At 47.1% G+C, this 18,922-nt stretch overlaps 1 protein-coding gene across 1 annotated transcript in view; it reads right to left on the bottom strand.

Annotated features, from left to right (window-relative positions):
- LOC139532653 (voltage-gated delayed rectifier potassium channel KCNH8-like) overlaps positions 1-13,494 on the bottom strand; it is a 43,628-nt gene extending 30,134 nt beyond the window's left edge. Inside the window, exons 1-6 of the mRNA XM_071330556.1 lie at positions 13,131-13,494; positions 7,958-8,191; positions 7,538-7,684; positions 7,202-7,341; positions 3,104-3,365; positions 588-745 (exon numbers count right to left, since the gene is read on the bottom strand). Of these exons, the coding sequence (XP_071186657.1) occupies positions 588-745; positions 3,104-3,365; positions 7,202-7,341; positions 7,538-7,684; positions 7,958-8,087 (837 nt within the window). The 5' untranslated portion in view covers positions 8,088-8,191; positions 13,131-13,494. The remainder of the gene's footprint in view (positions 1-587; positions 746-3,103; positions 3,366-7,201; positions 7,342-7,537; positions 7,685-7,957; positions 8,192-13,130) is intronic.
- Between the last annotated feature and the right edge of the window lie 5,428 nt (positions 13,495-18,922).

Genomic DNA, 18,922 nt, shown 5'->3' with positions numbered 1-18,922 from the left:
GATGACCTGGCCTCCACAATCACCCGACCTCAACCCAATTGAGATGGTTTGGGATGGACCACAGAGTGAAGGAAAAGCCGCCAACAAGTGTTCAGCATATGTGGGAACTCCTTCAAGACTGTTGGAAAAGCATTCCTCATGAAGCTGGTTGAGAGAAGGCCGAGAGTGTGCAAAGCTGTCATCAAGGCAAAGGGGTGGTTACTTTGAATTTGTTTAACACTTTTTAGGTTACTACATGATGCCATATGTGTTATTTCATAGTTTTGATGTCTTCACTATTATTCTACAATGTAGAAAACAGTAAAAATGAAGAAAAACCCTTGAATGAGTAGGTGTGTCCAAACTTAACTTTGACTGGTACTGTGTGTGTGTGTGTGTGTGTGTGTGTGTGTGTGTGTGTGTGTGTGTGTGTGTGTGTGTGTGTGTGTGTGTGTGTGTGTGTGTGTGTGTGTGTGTGTGTGTGTGTGTGTGTGTGTGTGTGTGTGTGTGTGTGTGTGTGTGTGTGTAAAGTATGTATGCTTGTGTATGTATGTGTCTTCTCATATGTCTGTGCATGCCTGCGTTGCTGGAACGTGCCGCACACCCACCACGCTGATATTGAAGGCGTAGAGCAGATCAAAGGGCAGGGCGGCGATCAGGTCAACAAACAGCCAGGAGGTGGCGTAGTGTACAAAGATAGAGCGGGCTTCATAAACCACCTGACCCGTCGTACTCACATAGGTGGTGCGGAAGTTCAGTGCAATGTCTGTCACAGAAAACACATGGTGAGATAGAATGGGACAAAGGGGACATTTGATTGGACCAGCCAACACATAGAACACCAATAAAACCACAACAGAGGACACACAGACAGCAGTTAAAACGGATCGCTCCTCGGTGGGATCATTCAATCATCATTCAACCCAGCAAGCAACATTTGGCATGGGACGTCATAATGACGTTGTTCCTGGTCATAAACCGGTTGTAGAGATGTCAGATTACAACCAGGTAAAGACATTTATTTTCATGTCAACATCAATGTGTCTGGGAAAGACGTAGAATTTTGGCTGTTATCTTGTCAGATAAATGAGATTATAACCATTAGAAAACCAGTGGAGGCTGCTGAGGGGAGGACGGCTCATAATAAAGGCTGGAACGGAGTCAATGGAACGGTATCAAACAAATCAAAGACGTGGTTTCCATGGTTTCCATGTGGTTGATACCATTCCATTGACTCCATTCCAGCCATTATTATGAGCAGTCCTCCCCTCAGCAGCCTCCACTGTTGAAAACATAATTTACTGTTTTTTAAAGGGACTAGGGTTGGAAAATTCTGGTAATTCCCAAAATTCACAGCTTTCCATAAATCCCGGCTGGAAGATTCCTGTACACGGAAAGGAATAAGCAGGAAATCTGGAATCCTTCAACCAGGACTTCTGGAAGATCTGGGCTTTTGGGGAAAGTTTGCTGAATTTTGCAACCCTCAACGGGACATCAAAAAGAACGTAAACAATCAGTATACAACTTAACCATAACGTGACATTGCAACCAGCTGTGCCTGCTGGGTAACAGAGGAAGCCTTTTGGTATTTATCTTAGTTATTATAACCATAATCCCTCACAGTAAACAGTCTGTAAACAAGAGGTGGAAATGTAATCAGTCTGTTTAATAAAATACAGAAGTGCTCATTGATCTCCTCAAACGATTGGCTGGATGTTAATTAGATGAGGAAGTGCCTTGGATGTTAATGGGATGTGAATTAATATTGGCTGTTATGATGATCGCGAAGTGAATGATGCAATTGTTTATTAAATCAATGGGTGTGTGAGCGACTGAGGGGTTGAACCCATGTCTCCAGGGCCACAAGACTGTGTTAGCCTGCCCAGAATGTTACCCCGGGTGTAATCTGAATGTTAAAGCCTAGGCATTATCTCTGGGAGCGAACGGGAGTCTTCAGCTTAATCATCGCTCCGTTACAGGTGTGGTAGCATTCTGGGGTGTGGGAGGGGTAACATTCTGGGGTGGGGGGGGTAACATTCTGGGGTGTGGATGGGGTAACATTCTGGGGTGTGGGAGGGGTAACATTCTGGGGTGTGGGTGGGGTAACATTCTGGGGTGTGGATGGGGTAACATTCTGGGGTGTGGGAGGGGTAACATTCTGGGGTGTGGGTGGGGTAACATTCTGGGGTGTGGATGGGGTAACATTCTGGGGTGTGGGAGGGGTAACATTCTGGGGTGTGGGTGGGGTAACATTCTGGGATGGGAGGGGTAACATTCTGGGGTGTGGGTGGGGTAACATTCTGGGGTGTGGGAGGGGTAACATTCTGGGGTGTGGGAGGGGTAACATTCTGGGGTGTGGGAGGGGTAACATTCTGGGGTGTGGGAGGGGTAACATTCTGGGGTGTGGGAGGGGTAACATTCTGGGGTGTGGGTGGGGTAACATTCTGGGGTGTGGGTGGGGTAACATTCTGGGGTGTGGGAGGGGTAACATTCTGGGGTGTGGGAGGGGTAACATTCTGGGGTGTGGGTGGGGTAACATTCTGGGGTGTGGGAGGGGTAACATTCTGGGGTGTGGGAGAGGTAACATTCTGGGGTGTGGGAGAGGTAACATTCTGGGGTGTGGGTGGGGTAACATTCTGGGGTGTGGGAGGGGTAACATTCTGGGGTGTGGGAGAGGTAACATTCTGGGGTGTGGGAGGGGTAACATTCTGAGGTGTGGGAGGGGTAACATTCTGGGGTGTGGGTGGGGTAACATTCTGGGGTGTGGGAGGGGTAACATTCTGGGGTGTGGGAGGGGTAACATTCTGGGGTGTGGGAGGGGTAACATTCTGGGGTGTGGATGGGGTAACATTCTGGGGTGTGGGAGGGGTAACATTCTGGGGTGTGGGAGGGGTAACATTCTGGGGTGTGGATGGGGTAACATTTTGGGGTGTGGGAGGGGTAACATTCTGGGGTGTGGATGGGGTAACATTCTGGGGTGGGGGAGGGGTAACATTCTGGGGTGTGGGAGGGGTAACATTTTGGGGTGTGGGAGGGGTAACATTTTGGGGTGTGGGAGGGGTAACATTCTGGGGTGGGGGTGAGGGTGGGGTAACATTCTGGGGTGGGGGTGAGGGTGGCTTACCAATGATGAACAGAATCTCCACCAAGATGTCGCTGTAACTGGGGGGGTTGCGAGCCCCGGTGCCGCCCCCCTCGTCCCGCCCCTCCACCACGGTGAAGCAAACGTTATAGGGCACGGTGATGGCCACATAGAAAGTGGCCAGGAGGATCAGCCAATCCCAGCCCGCCTTGAAGGTCCCATAGTGTAGCAGGATGAAGCGAGACTTTGGGGTGGCAGCCACCTTGTACTCAGGGATGGGGTTGGTGGTCGCCCCAAACATACTCTGGAGAGAAAAATGACACATCATAACAACACGAAGGTAAACACCAAGACATTATAATAGAGGTAAATAAAAATGATACAGAGTAAATAAAGTCCATGTGGGATCTTGAGACAGATACAGAAAGAACCGGTATAGGATGGAAGGATCTGGAGAAGACGGCCAAGAACAAAAAGAACCGGTATAGGATGGAAGGATCTGGAGAAGACGGCCAAGAACAGAAAGAACCGGTATAGGATGGAAGGATCTGGAGAAGACGGCCCAGAACAAAAAGAACCGGTATAGGATGGAAGGATCTGGAGAAGACGGCCAAGAACAGAAAGAACCGGTATAGGATGGAAGGATCTGGAGAAGACGGCCAAGAACAGAAAGAACCGGTATAGGATGGAACGATCTGGAGAAGACGGCCCTGAACAGAAAGAACCGGTATAGGATGGAAGGATCTGGAGAAGACGGCCAAGAACAGAGTGAGATGGACAGAAGCCCTAATGACCTCTGCTCCCAACGGAGGGATGGGCCTATGTAATTAAGTAAGTCCATGACTGATAAAGGGTTTATCCTTACGAACAAGACTGATCCCAGAGCCATTGATGCTGTCTTAGTCACCAAACGGCCAGATAATGACCAGAGGAGTTAGCTGTACAGCACAAACAGATCTTGAACCATGGCTACTAACAAAAGGGTTATTATGATCCCATTCAAACTCTCTTTCTGAGATCCCCAAAGACTGGAAAGCTGCCGCGGTCATCCCCCTCTTCAAAGGGGGTGACACTCTAGACCCAAACTGCTACAGACCTATATCTATCTACCCTGCCTTTCTAAGGTCTTCGAAAGCCAAGTTAACAAACAGATTACCGACCATTTCGAATCCCACTGTACCTTCTCCGCTATGCAATCTGGTTTCAGAGCTGGTCATGGGTGCACCTCAGCCACGCTCATGGTCCTAAATGACATCATAACCGCCATCGATAAGAGACATTACTGTGCAGCCGTTTTCATCGACCTGGCCAAGGCTTTCGACTCTGTCAATCACCACATTCTTATTGGCAGACTCGGCAGCCTTGGTTTCTCAAATGATTGCCTCGCCTGGTTTACCAACTACTTCTCTGATAGAGTTCAGTGTGTCAAATCCGAGGGCCTGATGTCCAGACCTCTGGCAGTCTCTATGGGGGTGCCACAGGGTTCAATTCTCGGGCCGACTCTCTTCTCTGTATACATCAATGATGTCGCTCTTGCTGCTGGTGATTCTCTGATCCACCTCTACGCAGACAACACCATTCTGTATACTTCTGGCCCCTCTTTGGACACTGTGTTAACTAACCTCCAGACAAGCTTCAATGCCATACAACTCTCCTTCCGTGGCCTCTAACTGCTCTTAAATGCAAGTAAAACTAAATGCATGCTATTCAATCGATCACTGCCCGCACCTGCCCGCCCGTCCAGCATCACTACTCTGGACGGTTCTGACTTAGAATACGTGGACAACTACAAATACCTAGGTGTCTGGTTAGACTGTAAACTCTCCTTCCAGACTCACATTAAGCATCTCCAATCCAAAATTAAATCTAGAATCGGCTTCCTATATCGCAACAAAGCATCCTTCACTCATGCTGCCAAACATACCCTTGTAAAACTGACCATCCTACCGATCCTCAACTTCGGCGGTGTCATCTATAAAATAGCCTCCAACACTCTACTCAACAAATTGGATGCAGTCTATCACAGTGCCATCCATTTTGTCCCCAAAGCCCCATTATACTACCCACCACTGTGACCTGTACGCTCTCGTTGGTTGGCCCTCGCTTCATACTCTTCGCCAAACCCACTGGCTCCAGGTTATCTACAAGTCTCTGCTAGGTAAAGCCCCGCCTTATCTCAGCCCACTGGTCACCATAGCAGCACCCACCCGTAGCACGCGCTCCAGCAGGTATATCTCACTGGTCACCCCCAAAGCCAATTCCTCCTTTGGTTGCCTTTCCTTCCAGTTCTCTGCTGCCAATGACTGGAACAAACTGCAAAAATCACTGAAGCTGGAGACTCATATCTCCCTCACTAGCTTTAAGCACCAGCTGTCAGAACAGCTCACAGATCACTGCACCTGTGCATAGCCCATCTGTAAACAGCCCATCTATCTACCACATCCCCATACTGTATTTATTTATTTATCTTGCGCCTTTGCACCCCAGTATCTCTACTTGCACATTCATCTTCTGCACATCTACCATTCCAGTGTTTAATTGCTATATTGTAATTACTTCGCCACCATGGCCTATTTATTGCATAGCCTATCTTACCTCATTTGCACTCACTGTAAATATACTTTTTGTTTTATTTATTCTACTGTATTATTGACTGTATGTTTGTTTTACTCCATGTGTAACTCTGTGTTGTTGTATCTGTCGCACTGCTTTGCTTTATCTTGGCCAGGTCGCAGTTGTAAATGAGAACTTGTTCTCAACTAGCCTACCTGGTTAAATAAAGGTGAAATTAAAACATTTAAAAAAACACCAAGACGATGGCGGTTTGGAAAAAAACTAAAAAGTAAATTGTGCTGATTTACTGGCACATTGAACCATATGGGGCGCCGTAGTTTAAGAACTCTGTGGGCAGGGCTAAAAACAATGACGTCATTGTCTGAATTCCTACATCTTTATGCACCTTCGCCATTGAAATGTTGAGGAAGTGATTAGCCATAGGAGTGGTGGTTTGATGTTTATAGGTGCTTATATGGGCTGTATTGGACAATATAAGAGTGATGATAGGATGAGATGTGGGCTGTATTGGACAATATAAGAGTGATGATAGGATGAGATATGGGCTGTATTGGACAATATAAGAGTGATGATAGGATGAGATATGGGCTGTATTGGACAATATAAGAGTGATGATAGGATGAGATGTGGGCTGTATTGGACAATATAAGAGTGATGTTAGGATGAGATATGGGCTGTATTGGACAATATAAGAGTGATGTTAGGATGAGATATGGGCTGTATTGGACAATATAAGAGAGTTGATAGGATGAGATGTGGGCTGTATTGGACAATATAAGAGTGATGATAGGATGAGATATGGGCTGTATTGGACAATATAAGAGTGATGATAGGATGAGATGTGGGCTGTATTGGACAATATAAGAGTGATGTTAGGATGAGATATGGGCTGTATTGGACAATATAAGAGAGTTGATAGGATGAGATGTGGGCTGTATTGGACAATATAAGAGTGATGTTAGGATGAGATATGGGCTGTATTGGACAATATAAGAGAGTTGATAGGATGAGATGTGGGCTGTATTGGACAATATAAGAGTGATGATAGGATGAGATATGGGCTGTATTGGACAATATAAGAGTGTTGATAGGATGAGATATGGGCTGTATTGGACAATATAAGAGTGTTGATAGGATGAGATATGGGCTGTATTGGACAATATAAGAGTGATGATAGGATGAGATATGGGCTGTATTGGACAATATAAGAGTGATGATAGGATGATGTGAGATGTATTGGACAATATAAGAGTGATGATAGGATGATGTGAGATGTATTGGACAATATAAGAGTGATGATAGGATGATGTGAGATGTATTGGACAATATAAGAGTGATGATAGGATGATGTGAGATGTATTGGACAATATAAGAGTGATGATAGGATGATGTGAGATGTATTGGACAAACATGTTGCTAACTGGGTGATATGGGGACGTGTCGTGCAACGCAGAGCTCTAACAGACCCCACATAATGCATCGCTCTTTACAGTCCTATATAATTCCAGTAGCTAACTGCAAAGATTTTTTCTGTAACTGTCCATCCATGTGTTACAGTGTACTCACGTTGTTGATCTTGAGCTTGCTCTTGTCCTGTTTCTGCAAGTGGCCAGACAACTGGTAGAGTACGGCCCGACTACGCCGGCGGTTGTTGTCAAAGCCTGGGGGACGGGTGATCTTGTGCACCTCCAGACCTGTCTCCTCGTCTGGGGACAGGCAGGCCGAGGGGTGGGGGTGGAGGGAGACAAGATCCTTTTGATGTACTGTAATTAGCTTATTCATTGTTCATCAGGTAACTGTCAATCCCTCTCCCTCCAACCCCTCTCTCCCATTTTCCCTTCATCTGAACCTCCCTCCCTCCCTCCCTCCCTCCCTCCCTCCCTCCCTCCCTCCCTCCCTCACCGGTGTCTGAGTCTTGTCCATGGTCCCCCTGGTCCCCCTGGTCCTTCCTGGTCTCTGTGATGTCCTTGTGGGAGACCAGGAACAGCACCACCTCTCCCTTCTCATTCTTGATGGGCACTATGTCCAGCAGACACCAGAACTGCTCTCCTGAGATACAGACAGACACACAGACAACCACAGGTCAGAGATAAGTTAAACATATAGGCTCTGTCTCAATGGCCTTGATCATCTGTCCTCTCCTTCGTCTGCAATTATCTGAAAGAACTGAGCAAGTGAAAACTAGACTAATGATTATGATGAAGGGGAAGAGATGCATTTGAGAAAGAGCCATAGAAACCCCTTGAGGGACCTGTGGAGGAAATCTTACCAGACCACTGACTAATCTCTGGCAACTAGAACCAAGATGGTTCCCTTCCTTACCCCCCTTCTTGTACAGGATGCACTCAGTCTTAAATTCCTGCCGCTCGTCCAGAGCCTTTTGGATCTGAGTGGTTAGGCTCTCGCTGGTGTCTGAGCCGTACAGGAAGTGACACCTGCAGCTCTTTTGCATCAGCTCACCGCGGGCGAAGCCGGTCAGCTCACAGAAGCCGTCCGAGCAGTAGACGATGGGGTAGAGCGACTGCACCTGGGCGTTACCCAGGACAAAGTTACTGTCTGAGAGAGAGAGAGAGAGAGAGAGAGAGAGAGAGAGAGAGAGAGAGAGAGAGAGAGAGAGAGAGAGAGAGAGAGAGAGAGAGAGAGAGAGAGAGAGAGAGAGAGAGAGAGAGGGGACAAGTTTCAAATGCTATTTGGGATAAAGAACATCAGAGACCTCATTTGAACTTTGTATAAAAGTTTAATCATATTTTTCTCTGGATTATTTGCAAGTCTTTGACTGAGTCTTTGTGATGGTAAGGGCAATGAGGGTGTGTTTTTGCCCCAAGCCGGGTCTCTGGCTGAGTATGACAGGGGGAACGAAAGAGCAAACCTAACAAATCACATAGCTTGGCTTAAATGAAGGGCATCAGGGGCCAAAGGCAACAAACAGAACTGTGTTAATTCATGCATGAATGAAGTCAAGACATCAATTACATATAAAGGCAGTTTCTGTTTGAGTCAAGGGTGGTAGGGGGATCTGAGTGGCGCTAGACGGAGATACGCCCTCTTGAATATTTCTATGGGTCATTTAGTTGTTTGATTAGTAGGCTTTATGGGCTCTACAGGAGAACAATTCACTCTGCAGGAGATGTTGAGTCCTTTACAGAAATAGGATCTGTAGGACTGGGGCACTCACTGTGAAGAATGTGTATAATAATATAGAGAGGGAGGGAGGGAGGAAGCCAGGGAGGGGGGGGGGAAGAGAGAGAGAGAGAGAGAGAGAGAGAGAGAGAGAGAGAGAGAGAGAGAGAGAGAGAGAGAGAGAGAGAGAGAGAGAGAGAGAGAGAGAGAGAGAGAGAGAGAGAGAGAGAGAGAGAGAGAGAAATGTAATGCTTTTAATCCCTTGATGGGGATAAAAACAATGACTACCACACCTCAGCTACAAGGAAAAGAGGTGAGCCTAGTAATATCGAAAGTTGCTGCACAGCTGTGGTTCTCATCTCCTCTCATCCATACTCATTGACTACCCCACCTCGGTAACCATGACAACAGGTGATCCTAGTAATGTCCATACTCAATGAGATGGACAGGACGATGCAAGATAATCTGCTGTAATCCATTCCTATCTCTGCACATGAATGGATTATCACAGATTATTTCTGTGGTATCCATCTCATTTGCCTTGGATTTGAACACCAAGACCTAGAGATCTGTCAATCCAGGAGCCACCAACAGTAAGGTATCACAGGAAGAGAGGAGAGGAAGAGACTGTGCTGTGCTTATAGACAGCCGTTCAGAAGCCCTGGTACACTGAGGCACGTGGCTCCTGATTTGACGTCAATGGAAGAGATTATTATGCTTGATATTACAATTCTGCATCATCCAGCAGTTGGAAGCATGAGAGCGAGAGAGGGAGATGACATAAAGAATATATAGAGGTCCTGGATGGCAGGGAGCTCAGCCCCAGTGATGTACTGGGCTGTCCACACCAACCTCTGTAGCGCTTTGCGGTGCATTTGCCATACCAAGCGGTGATGCAGCCAATCAAGATGCTCTCGGTGGTGCAGCTGTATAACTTTTTGAGGATCCTAGGGCCCATGCCAAATCTTTTCATCCTCCTGAGGGGGAAGAGGAGCTGTCGTGTCCTCTTCACGACTGTGAGGGTGTTAGTGGACCATGTTACGTCCTTAGTGATGTGTACGCCAAGGAACTTGAAGCTCTCGACCCGCTCCAGCCTTTGTCAATGTGGATGGGGGCGTGCTCTCCCCTCTTTCTCTTGTAGTCTACGATCAGCTCCTTGGTTTTACAGATGTTGAGAGACAGACTGTTGTCCTAGCACCACACTGACAGGTCTCTAAGTCTCTCTGTCTTACTCTCTCTCCCTCTCTTATTCTGTTTTAGCTCTCTGAGACAAACACAAACACACACACAGTCTCCCGGCTGCACATGTGCGGAATAGCAAGTACAACTTCAACCCTTCCCCAGCATGTGCAGTGTTGTGGAAAGCTGTCTCAGTGCTGCCATTACGCTGGGTGTTGAAACCGTCCTGAGACTGTCTCAGCGCTGCCATTACGCTGGGTGTTGAAACCGTCCTGAGACTGTCTCAGTGCTGCCATTACGCTGGGTGTTGAAACCGTCCTGAGACTGTCTCAGTGCTGCCATTACGCTGGGTGTTGAAACCGTCCTGAGACTGTCTCAGTGCTGCCATTACGCTGGGTGTTGAAACCGTCCTGAGACTGTCTCAGTGCTGCCATTACGCTGGGTGTTGAAACCGTCCTGAGACTGTCTCAGTGCTGCCATTACGCTGGGTGTTGAAACCGTCCTGAGACTGTCTCAGCGCTGCCATTACGCTGGGTGTTGAAACCGTCCTGAGACTGTCTCAGTGCTGCCATTACGCTGGGTGTTGAAACCGTCCTGAGACTGTCTCAGAGCTGCTATTACGCTGGGTGTTGAAACCGTCCTGAGACTGTCTCAGAGCTGCTATTACGCTGGGTGTTGAAACCGTCCTGAGACTGTCTCAGTGCTGCCATTACGCTGGGTGTTGAAACCGTCCTGAGACTGTCTCAGCGCTGCCATTACGCTGGGTGTTGAAACCGTCCTGAGACTGTCTCAGCGCTGCCATTACGCTGGGCTTTGAAACCGTCCTGAGACTGTCTCAGAGCTGCTATTACGCTGGGCTTTGAAACCGTCCTGAGACTGTCTCAGCGCTGCCATTACACTGGGCTTTGAAACCGTCCTGAGACTGTCTCAGTGCTGCCATCACGCTGGGCTTTGAAACCGTCCTGAGACTGTCTCAGAGCTGCTATTACGCTGGGCTTTGAAACCGTCCTGAGACTGTCTCAGTGCTGCCATTACGCTGGGCTTTGAAACCGTCCTGAGACTGTCTCAGCGCTGCCATTACACTGGGCTTTGAAACCGTCCTGAGACTGTCTCAGTGCTGCCATTACGCTGGGCTTTGAAACCGTCCTGAGACTGTCTCAGCGCTGCCATTACGCTGGGCTTTGAAACCGTCCTGAGACTGTCTCAGCGCTGCCATTACGCTGGGCTTTGAAACCGTCCTGAGACTGTCTCAGCGCTGCCATTACGCTGGGCTTTGAAACCGTCCTGAGACTGTCTCAGTGCTGCCATTACGCTGGGTGTTGAAACCGTCCTGAGACTGTCTCAGTGCTGCCATTACACTGGGCTTTGAAACCGTCCTGAGACTGTCTCAGTGCTGCCATTACGCTGGGCTTTGAAACCGTCCTGAGACTGTCTTAGAGCTGCCATTACGCTGGGCTTTGAAACCGTCCTGAGACTGTCTCAGTGCTGCCATTACACTGGGCTTTGAAACCGTCCTGAGACTGTCTCAGAGCTGCCATTACGCTGGGCTTTGAAACCGTCCTGAGACTGTCTCAGTGCTGCCATTACACTGGGCTTTGAAACCGTCCTGAGACTGTCTCAGTGCTGCCATTACACTGGGCTTTGAAACCGTCCTGAGACTGTCTCAGTGCTGCCATTACACCGGGCTTTGAAACCGTCCTGAGACTGTCTCAGAGCTGCCATTACGCTGGGCTTTGAAACCGTCCTGAGACTGTCTCAGTGCTGCCATTACGCTGGGCTTTGAAACCGTTCTGAGACTGTCTCAGCGCTGCCATTACGCTGGGCTTTGAAACCGTCCTGAGACTGTCTCAGTGCTGCCATTACACTGGGCTTTGAACCCGTCCTGAGACTGTCTCAGTGCTGCCATTACACCGGGCTTTGAAACCGTCCTGAGACTGTCTCAGAGCTGCCATTACGCCGGGCTTTGAAACCGTCCTGAGACTGTCTCAGAGCTGCCATTACGCTGGGCATTGAAACCGTCCTGAGACTGTCATATTATGTCAACACCTACCTACACCACCACCTCACCTGTCACACACTAATCACCCATAGACTAAAGGCCACACTTTGACACAAAGGAGTTATGGGAAATCAATCTCTCAATCTCAGTGTTCGGCTGCAATATGGAGTTGATGGTGATGTTACCATGCCGTCATATAAGAGACTGCAAGGGAGGGGTACACATAGACACACACACACACACACACACACACACACACACACACACACACACACACACACACACACACACACACACACACACACACACACACACACACACACTCACACTCACACTGACAGTAATAATATGGAGTTTGAAAGCCATGGGGAAATCCAGTGCACGCGACTTTGCTAATTAATGTACTGCAGTGGGCTAAACCAGTGTCACACAGAGTGATTCTTGGTAGTCTTAAACACATCTACTTTGTAACAAAAGTATCCACCTCACACACATGGTTATGGGTTTAACAAAAGAAGACACCTGTACCATGTCAGATATAGAGTTGAAATGTATTACATTTTGAGTTTATATTCCAATATTACTCTTTATATACATCACACAACACTGAAATATAACAAAACCGTTTAACATAGAAACACCGGATTTCAGGCGTTTAAAAAAACAAACATTTATTGATTAATTATGAATAATATTCCACCCATGAGGCCACTAGAGGGCGATTTGGTCATCTGACTGCAAGACAGGGCTACCTGGGAGACCGCATCTGTCTTTAATGTATATTGGAGTTAATTAAGCCTATATGCATATCCCAGGTGATCTATCTTCAATTCACCTAGTCTTCTATCTGATTAGGTTTGGTAAGACACATTTATATGAGGATTAAGAGGATCTTGCCTCCTGGGATGTAATATATGGCCCTGTGAGACTACAGTCATGTCAAATGAACATCGAAAAACGTCTAACTATGTTAATTAAGGAGAGCCCTGTCCTAGATAAACATCAACGCATCAGAACACCTCAGGTCCTTGAGACACGTTCTTATAATATAATGCTACATAAGGGTTGCATATTCTTATTTTATAGATTTTTTACAATAAAATGTGTTTGAAAACATTTCCTAGACTTTACGCGCATAGCGTTTTGTGGGTATGCGCGTCACCTGGCTAAAAAGGCGCACGTGAAGTGGTTACTTACGGGTCCCATCAAAACGGGTTGCAATTGTGTCTAGGAAGGTGTTCTGTGGCGCCAGACGACCCCTCGTCGCTGGCGTTCTAGACCGTTGAGACCCTCTCCGGTCTCGGCGATTCGAGGCATCGGTCTCCGCTGCGACGAAACCGGGCAAAAATCTGGAAGCCCCGGGCGCGCCTCCGAGCCCCTGTAGGAGCGCGCCGATCCGAGATCCTCGGGGCTCCACTTTTAGACCGCGGGGTTGACCACTCAAATGGTCATAAACAAAGAGAAGAAGGAAAGTAAAATGCGATTGTTGTGGGTGGTTTCCAGATGATGAATGGTAGGCAATGCTTTGACTACATTTGTGAACTGGAACACACGAGGAATGTTAACGGCTGCAACGTGCGCTTCGCAGCATAAGTGCTGCTGCGCTCTGCTCCTCAACGTTACATACCCAGCCTGGGTAGGCTTCTCTCTCTCTCTCTCTCTCTCTCTCTCTCTCTCTCTCTCTCTCTCTTCATATCATGTCCTCTTTCTCTCTCTTCAGACACACAGGCAGGTATGAGGATAAGACTAATGGGTCTTGTTGTGGGTGGTTTCCCACAAAAAAAAACATGTGACTTTGGAGAAAGTTTCATTTACATTTTCACATTTAGTCGATTATCTTATCTTTCCAGAGCAAATTACAGTCAATTCATATACAATCATATACAATGAAAGGCTATTAAGGCTTATCCGATTGTTTTTCCATGAGCATAAATAATTTCCAGACAACTGAATGTTCATATGAAGTGTGTGGTGTCTGCATTTCGTCATCTTATAATTTTGTAGATGGAGTGGAGCGCCCTCTAGTGACTGTTGTTTGAAAGACCCTAGGTCCCGGGAGCGCTTTATCAAGCACTGGCTCTATTTACATCTACATAGAGTCCAGATCGAGTCTATGTGCTGTGTATTTCCTGATAGAATGAGTTGTGCCAACAGCCTGTATAAAGCGGAAGGGTTCAATATCCCGCTTCATGTATGGCTCTCAAAAAGGTTCTAAATAGATTTTGTTGCAGTGTACTATATGTGTTACACTTTACTTATATCAGATCATGCTAATGAATAGTAGCATGTTTAAAATATATATTTTGTAGATAGTTTGTTATAAAATAAATCTAAGAGTGTGTCTGTCTGACTGTGTCTGTGTCTGCTACTGGAGGTGTCGACAACTGGGAGGGTAAGAAGGGTAAGAAGGGTAAGCCTGCCATCTAGTGGTGAAGATAAACTATAAATGAATGATTCAACTAGCGGCAGAATAAAACTGTAAATGGACAGCATAGTCAAATGACAGTCAGACTCAACTCATTTTACCTCAATTCCTCGCATTCCAGCTCCCCGCCTCCTGCTCGAGCGTACCGGAGGAGGGGTTCCCTCCGTTCAGACCTTCTCCGTGTGCGTCTTGAGGAGGGTGCGAGGAGAGAGGACACAAAAAAGCGAGGGAAGATTAATTGAGAAAGTGACTCAGTGGTTCACAGTTTGATGAAACGAGCTTTATAAAACATGATAGACAACGAATTAAACAAACACTAATTAGTCTTCCTTCATAAAAAAAAGTGAACTGCGCTAACAGATATGATTCAACTAAACAAGTGTTTAAAGTTGATTAGTTGAATATGACAAATGATTACTGGGTTGGAACAAGAGTAGCAGCTGACTACAGGACCGCCTCTGGCAGCAGTTACTTCTGAACATTCTAAATAGCCAACAACTGACCGTTTTGGAGTGGTAGATTATTGACCAGTGGGCTGTGTGTGCACCTTAATACCACACGGTGGAGCTGTTTGTTCATAGTCAGATCCATAGCCATCACAGGGCATTGACAGCGGAAACTAGACGAGATAAGACAAGGTCTGTTGTGGAAGTCTGTCCCGCATCAAGAAATGGAAACGCAGACGATTTAAAAAGCAGGAGAAAGGACTACATGAGACAATATGTGACAATATGTGTGTTTATGTAACTATTACAGTATTTAGTTATGCAAAGTACAACGTAACTGCAAACTGGCCCTCTTAAATATTTATGTTTGTTAATTGACTTACTACTAGATACCTTATACACTTTTACCACATTAACAAATGTGTTACACTGATACAATAAACATCCAGCACATCCTTACAAATCCCAAGGAGTGTGTGGTTGGCTTGTATTGTCTGTTACTCATGTGTGTGTGGTTGGCTTGTATTGTCTGTTACTCATGTGTGTGTGGTTGGCTTGTATTGTCTGTTACTCATGTGTGTGTGGTTGGCTTGTATTGTCTGTTACTTATGTGTGTGTGGTTGGCTTGTATTGTCTGTTACTCATGTGTATGTGGTTGGCTTGTATTGTCTGTTACTCATGTGTATGTGGTTGGCTTGTATTGTCTGTTACTCATGTGTATGTGGTTGGCTTGTATTGTCTGTTACTCATGTGTGTGTGGTTGGCTTGTATTGTCTGTTACTCATGTGTATGTGGTTGGCTTGTATTGTCTGTTACTCATGTGTGTGTGGTTGGCTTGTATTGTCTGTTACTCATGTGTGTGCGACTGTGTGTGTGTGTATGTGGTTGACTTGTATTGTCTGTTACTCATGCGTGTGTGACTGTGTGTGTGTGTGTGTGTGTGTGTGTGTGTGTGTGTGTGTGTGTGTGTGTGTGTGTGTGTGTGTGTGTGTGTGTGTGTGTGTGTGTGTGTGTGTGTGTGTGTGTGTGTGTGTGTGTGTGTGTGGTTGGCTTGTATTGTCTGGTACTCATGTGTGTGTGACTGTGTGTGTGTGTGTGTATGTGGTTGGCTTGTATTGTATGTTACTCATGTGTATGTGGTTGGCTTGTATTGTCTGTTACTCGTGTGTGTGTGTGTGGTTGGCTTGTATTGTCTTGTAACTCGTGTGTGTGACTGTGTGTGTGTGTGTGTGTGGTTGGCTTGCATTGTCTTGTAACTCGTGTGTGTGACTGTGTGTGTGTGTGTGTGGTTGGCTTGCATTGTCTTGTAACTCATGCATGTGTGTGTTGGTGTGTGGATGTGTGCGTGCGTGCGTGTGTGCGTGCGTGTGCGTGCGTGCGTGCGTGCGTGCGTGTGTGCGTGTGTGTGTGTGTGTGTGTGTGTGCACCTTCAGTCAGGAACAGAGGAGGTTCCTGCACCTGTTTCTATGTAGACCCCTTTACAATTGGTGTACTCATCATAACCAACCCAGAGGGGAGCTAGAGGAGCCTTTGTGCTGAAGAGCACAGAACATAAAAACACTGGACAGATGAAAGACTAGCCAGCCTATAAACAACACTAATGTAGACAGTGGAGGTGGGCAGAATGAAAGACTAGGGGGAGCAGAGAGAGAGAGGCAGAGAGACAGAATGAAAGACTAGGGGGAGCAGAGAGAGAGAGGCAGAGAGACAGAATGAAAGACTAGGGGGAGCAGAGAGAGAGAGGCAGAGAGACAGAATGAAAGACTAGGGGGAGCAGAGAGACAGAGACAGAGAGACAGAATGAAAGACTAGGGGGAGCAGAGAGACAGAGACAGAGAGACAGAATGAAAGACTAGGGGGAGCAGAGAGACAGAGACAGAGAGACGGAATGAAAGACTAGGTGGAGCAGAGAGAGAGAAGCAGAGAGACGGAATGAAAGACTAGGGGGAGCAGAGAGAGAGAGGCAGAGAGACAGAATGAAAGACTAGGGGGAGCAGAGAGACAGAGACAGAGAGACAGAATGAAAGACTAGGGGGAGCAGAGAGAGAGAGGCAGAGAGACAGAATGAAAGACTAGGGGGAGCAGAGAGACAGAGACAGAGAGACAGAATGAAAGACTAGGGGGATCAGAGAGAGAGAGGCAGAGAGACAGAATGAAAGACTAGGGGGAGCAGAGAGACAGAGACAGAGACAGAGAGGGAGAGGGAGAATGAAAGACTAGGGGGAGCAGAGAGACAGAGACAGAGAGACAGAATGAAAGACTAGGGGGAGCAGAGAGAGAGAGGCAGAGAGACATAATGAAAGACTAGGGGGAGCAGAGAGACAGAGACAGAGAGACAGAATGAAAGACTAGGGGGAGCAGAGAGAGAGAGGCAGAGAGACGGAATGAAAGACTAGGGGGAGCAGAGAGAGAGAGGCAGAGAGACAGAATGAAAGACTAGGGGGAGCAGAGAGACAGAGACAGAGAGGGAGAATGAAAGACTAGGGGGAGCAGAGAGAGAGAGGCAGAGAGACAGAATGAAAGACTAGGGGGAGCAGAGAGACAGAGACAGAGAGGGAGAATGAAAGACTAGGGGGAGCAGAGAGAGAGAGGCAGAGAGGGAGAATGAAAGACTAGGGGGAGCAGAGAGACAGAGACAGAGAGGGAGAATGAAAGACTAGGGGGAGCAGAGAGAGAGAGGCAGAGAGACAGAGACAGAGAGACAGAATGAAAGACTATGGGGAGCAGAGAGAGAGAGGCAGAGAGACAGAATGAAAGACTAGGGGGAGCAGAGAGACAGAGACAGAGAGGGAGAATGAAAGACTAGGGGGAGCAGAGAGACAGAGACAGAGAGGGAGAATGAAAGACTAGGGGGAGCAGAGAGAGAAAGGCAGAGAGACAGAGACAGAGACAGAGAGGGAGAATGAAAGACTAGGGGGAGCAGAGAGAGAGAGGCAGAGAGGGAGAATGAAAGACTAGGGGGAGCAGAGAGAGAAAGGCAGAGAGACAGAGACAGAGACAGAGAGACAGAATGAAAGACTAGGGGGAGCAGAGAGAGAGAGGCAGAGAGACAGAGACAGAGAGGGAGAGAGAGAGAAGAAGGCCTGGGAAGAGGGAGTAAGACATTATTATAAGGTTGGTAAAAGGTAGGGGACTAAGGTAGGGAACACAGTGTCCAATTCCCCATCTTATTATATGTCCCAGTGTCCCACTTCATCCCGTTACTTCTTTTAACAACACATTTACCTTCCTAAGCAACCTCAGTGTACACTACCCACCCCACCAACACCCCTCTCTACCTCTTGATTGTCATTGACTGTCAATACAAAATAACCTTGTTTTAGTCCAATTGATTTGCATGTCATCCCCATTCACACATATGTCCCCTGCAGGCTCTACAGCTGGAGCCCAGGCAGCCGTTACAATAGCAACAATACCCCGGAGAGGAACTGAATTGGGGCCGAATCCCACCTATTAGCCCCTCATTAGAGACAGCTTTTCTTAAACACACCAAGACAATGAGAGGGAAGGGGGAGGGAAGGGGGAGGGGGAGATGATTCTTGTATTGCTACTGTTTAGTTGTGTGTTTGTCTTCTCAACCAGAAACCAGGGTGGGCTAATGTTTCTCTTGGTGGTCAGTGAGCCCACAGAAAAAAACATTCACTGTTGAAAAATGCTAGCCTCTCTTTCTCTCATGTCCTCTCTCTCTCTCTCGTCCTGTCCTGTCATCTCTTTCTCTCTCTCTCTCGTCCTGTCCTGTCATCTCTTTCTCTCTCTCTCTCGTCCTGTCCTGTCATCTCTCTCTCTCTCTCTCTCTCTCTCTCTCTCTCTCTCTCTCTCTCTCTCTATATATATATATATATATATATATATATATATATATATATATATAATAACAATTCCCCAGGGAGGGAGAAAGGGGGAGAGGGAGAGTCCTGTGTGTCTACCACAGCCCCCACCCAGCCATCCACCCCCTGCCTGCAGCTGATTGGCAGTGACCATGTTTGCATTTAGGCCTCATTCAGGAGTGACCTGATGCTCTTAATTACCACACTTGGGGAACTTGATGACACAGGAATTTGTAAAATGTCAAATTAGTACAACAACAACAAAACAAAGAGGGCCTTTCCCTGTCCTCC

Source organism: Salvelinus alpinus, chromosome 10, assembly GCF_045679555.1.
Source record: "Salvelinus alpinus chromosome 10, SLU_Salpinus.1, whole genome shotgun sequence".
NCBI lineage: Eukaryota > Metazoa > Chordata > Actinopteri > Salmoniformes > Salmonidae > Salvelinus > Salvelinus alpinus.
This window is presented reverse-complemented; position numbering and strand designations above follow the sequence as displayed.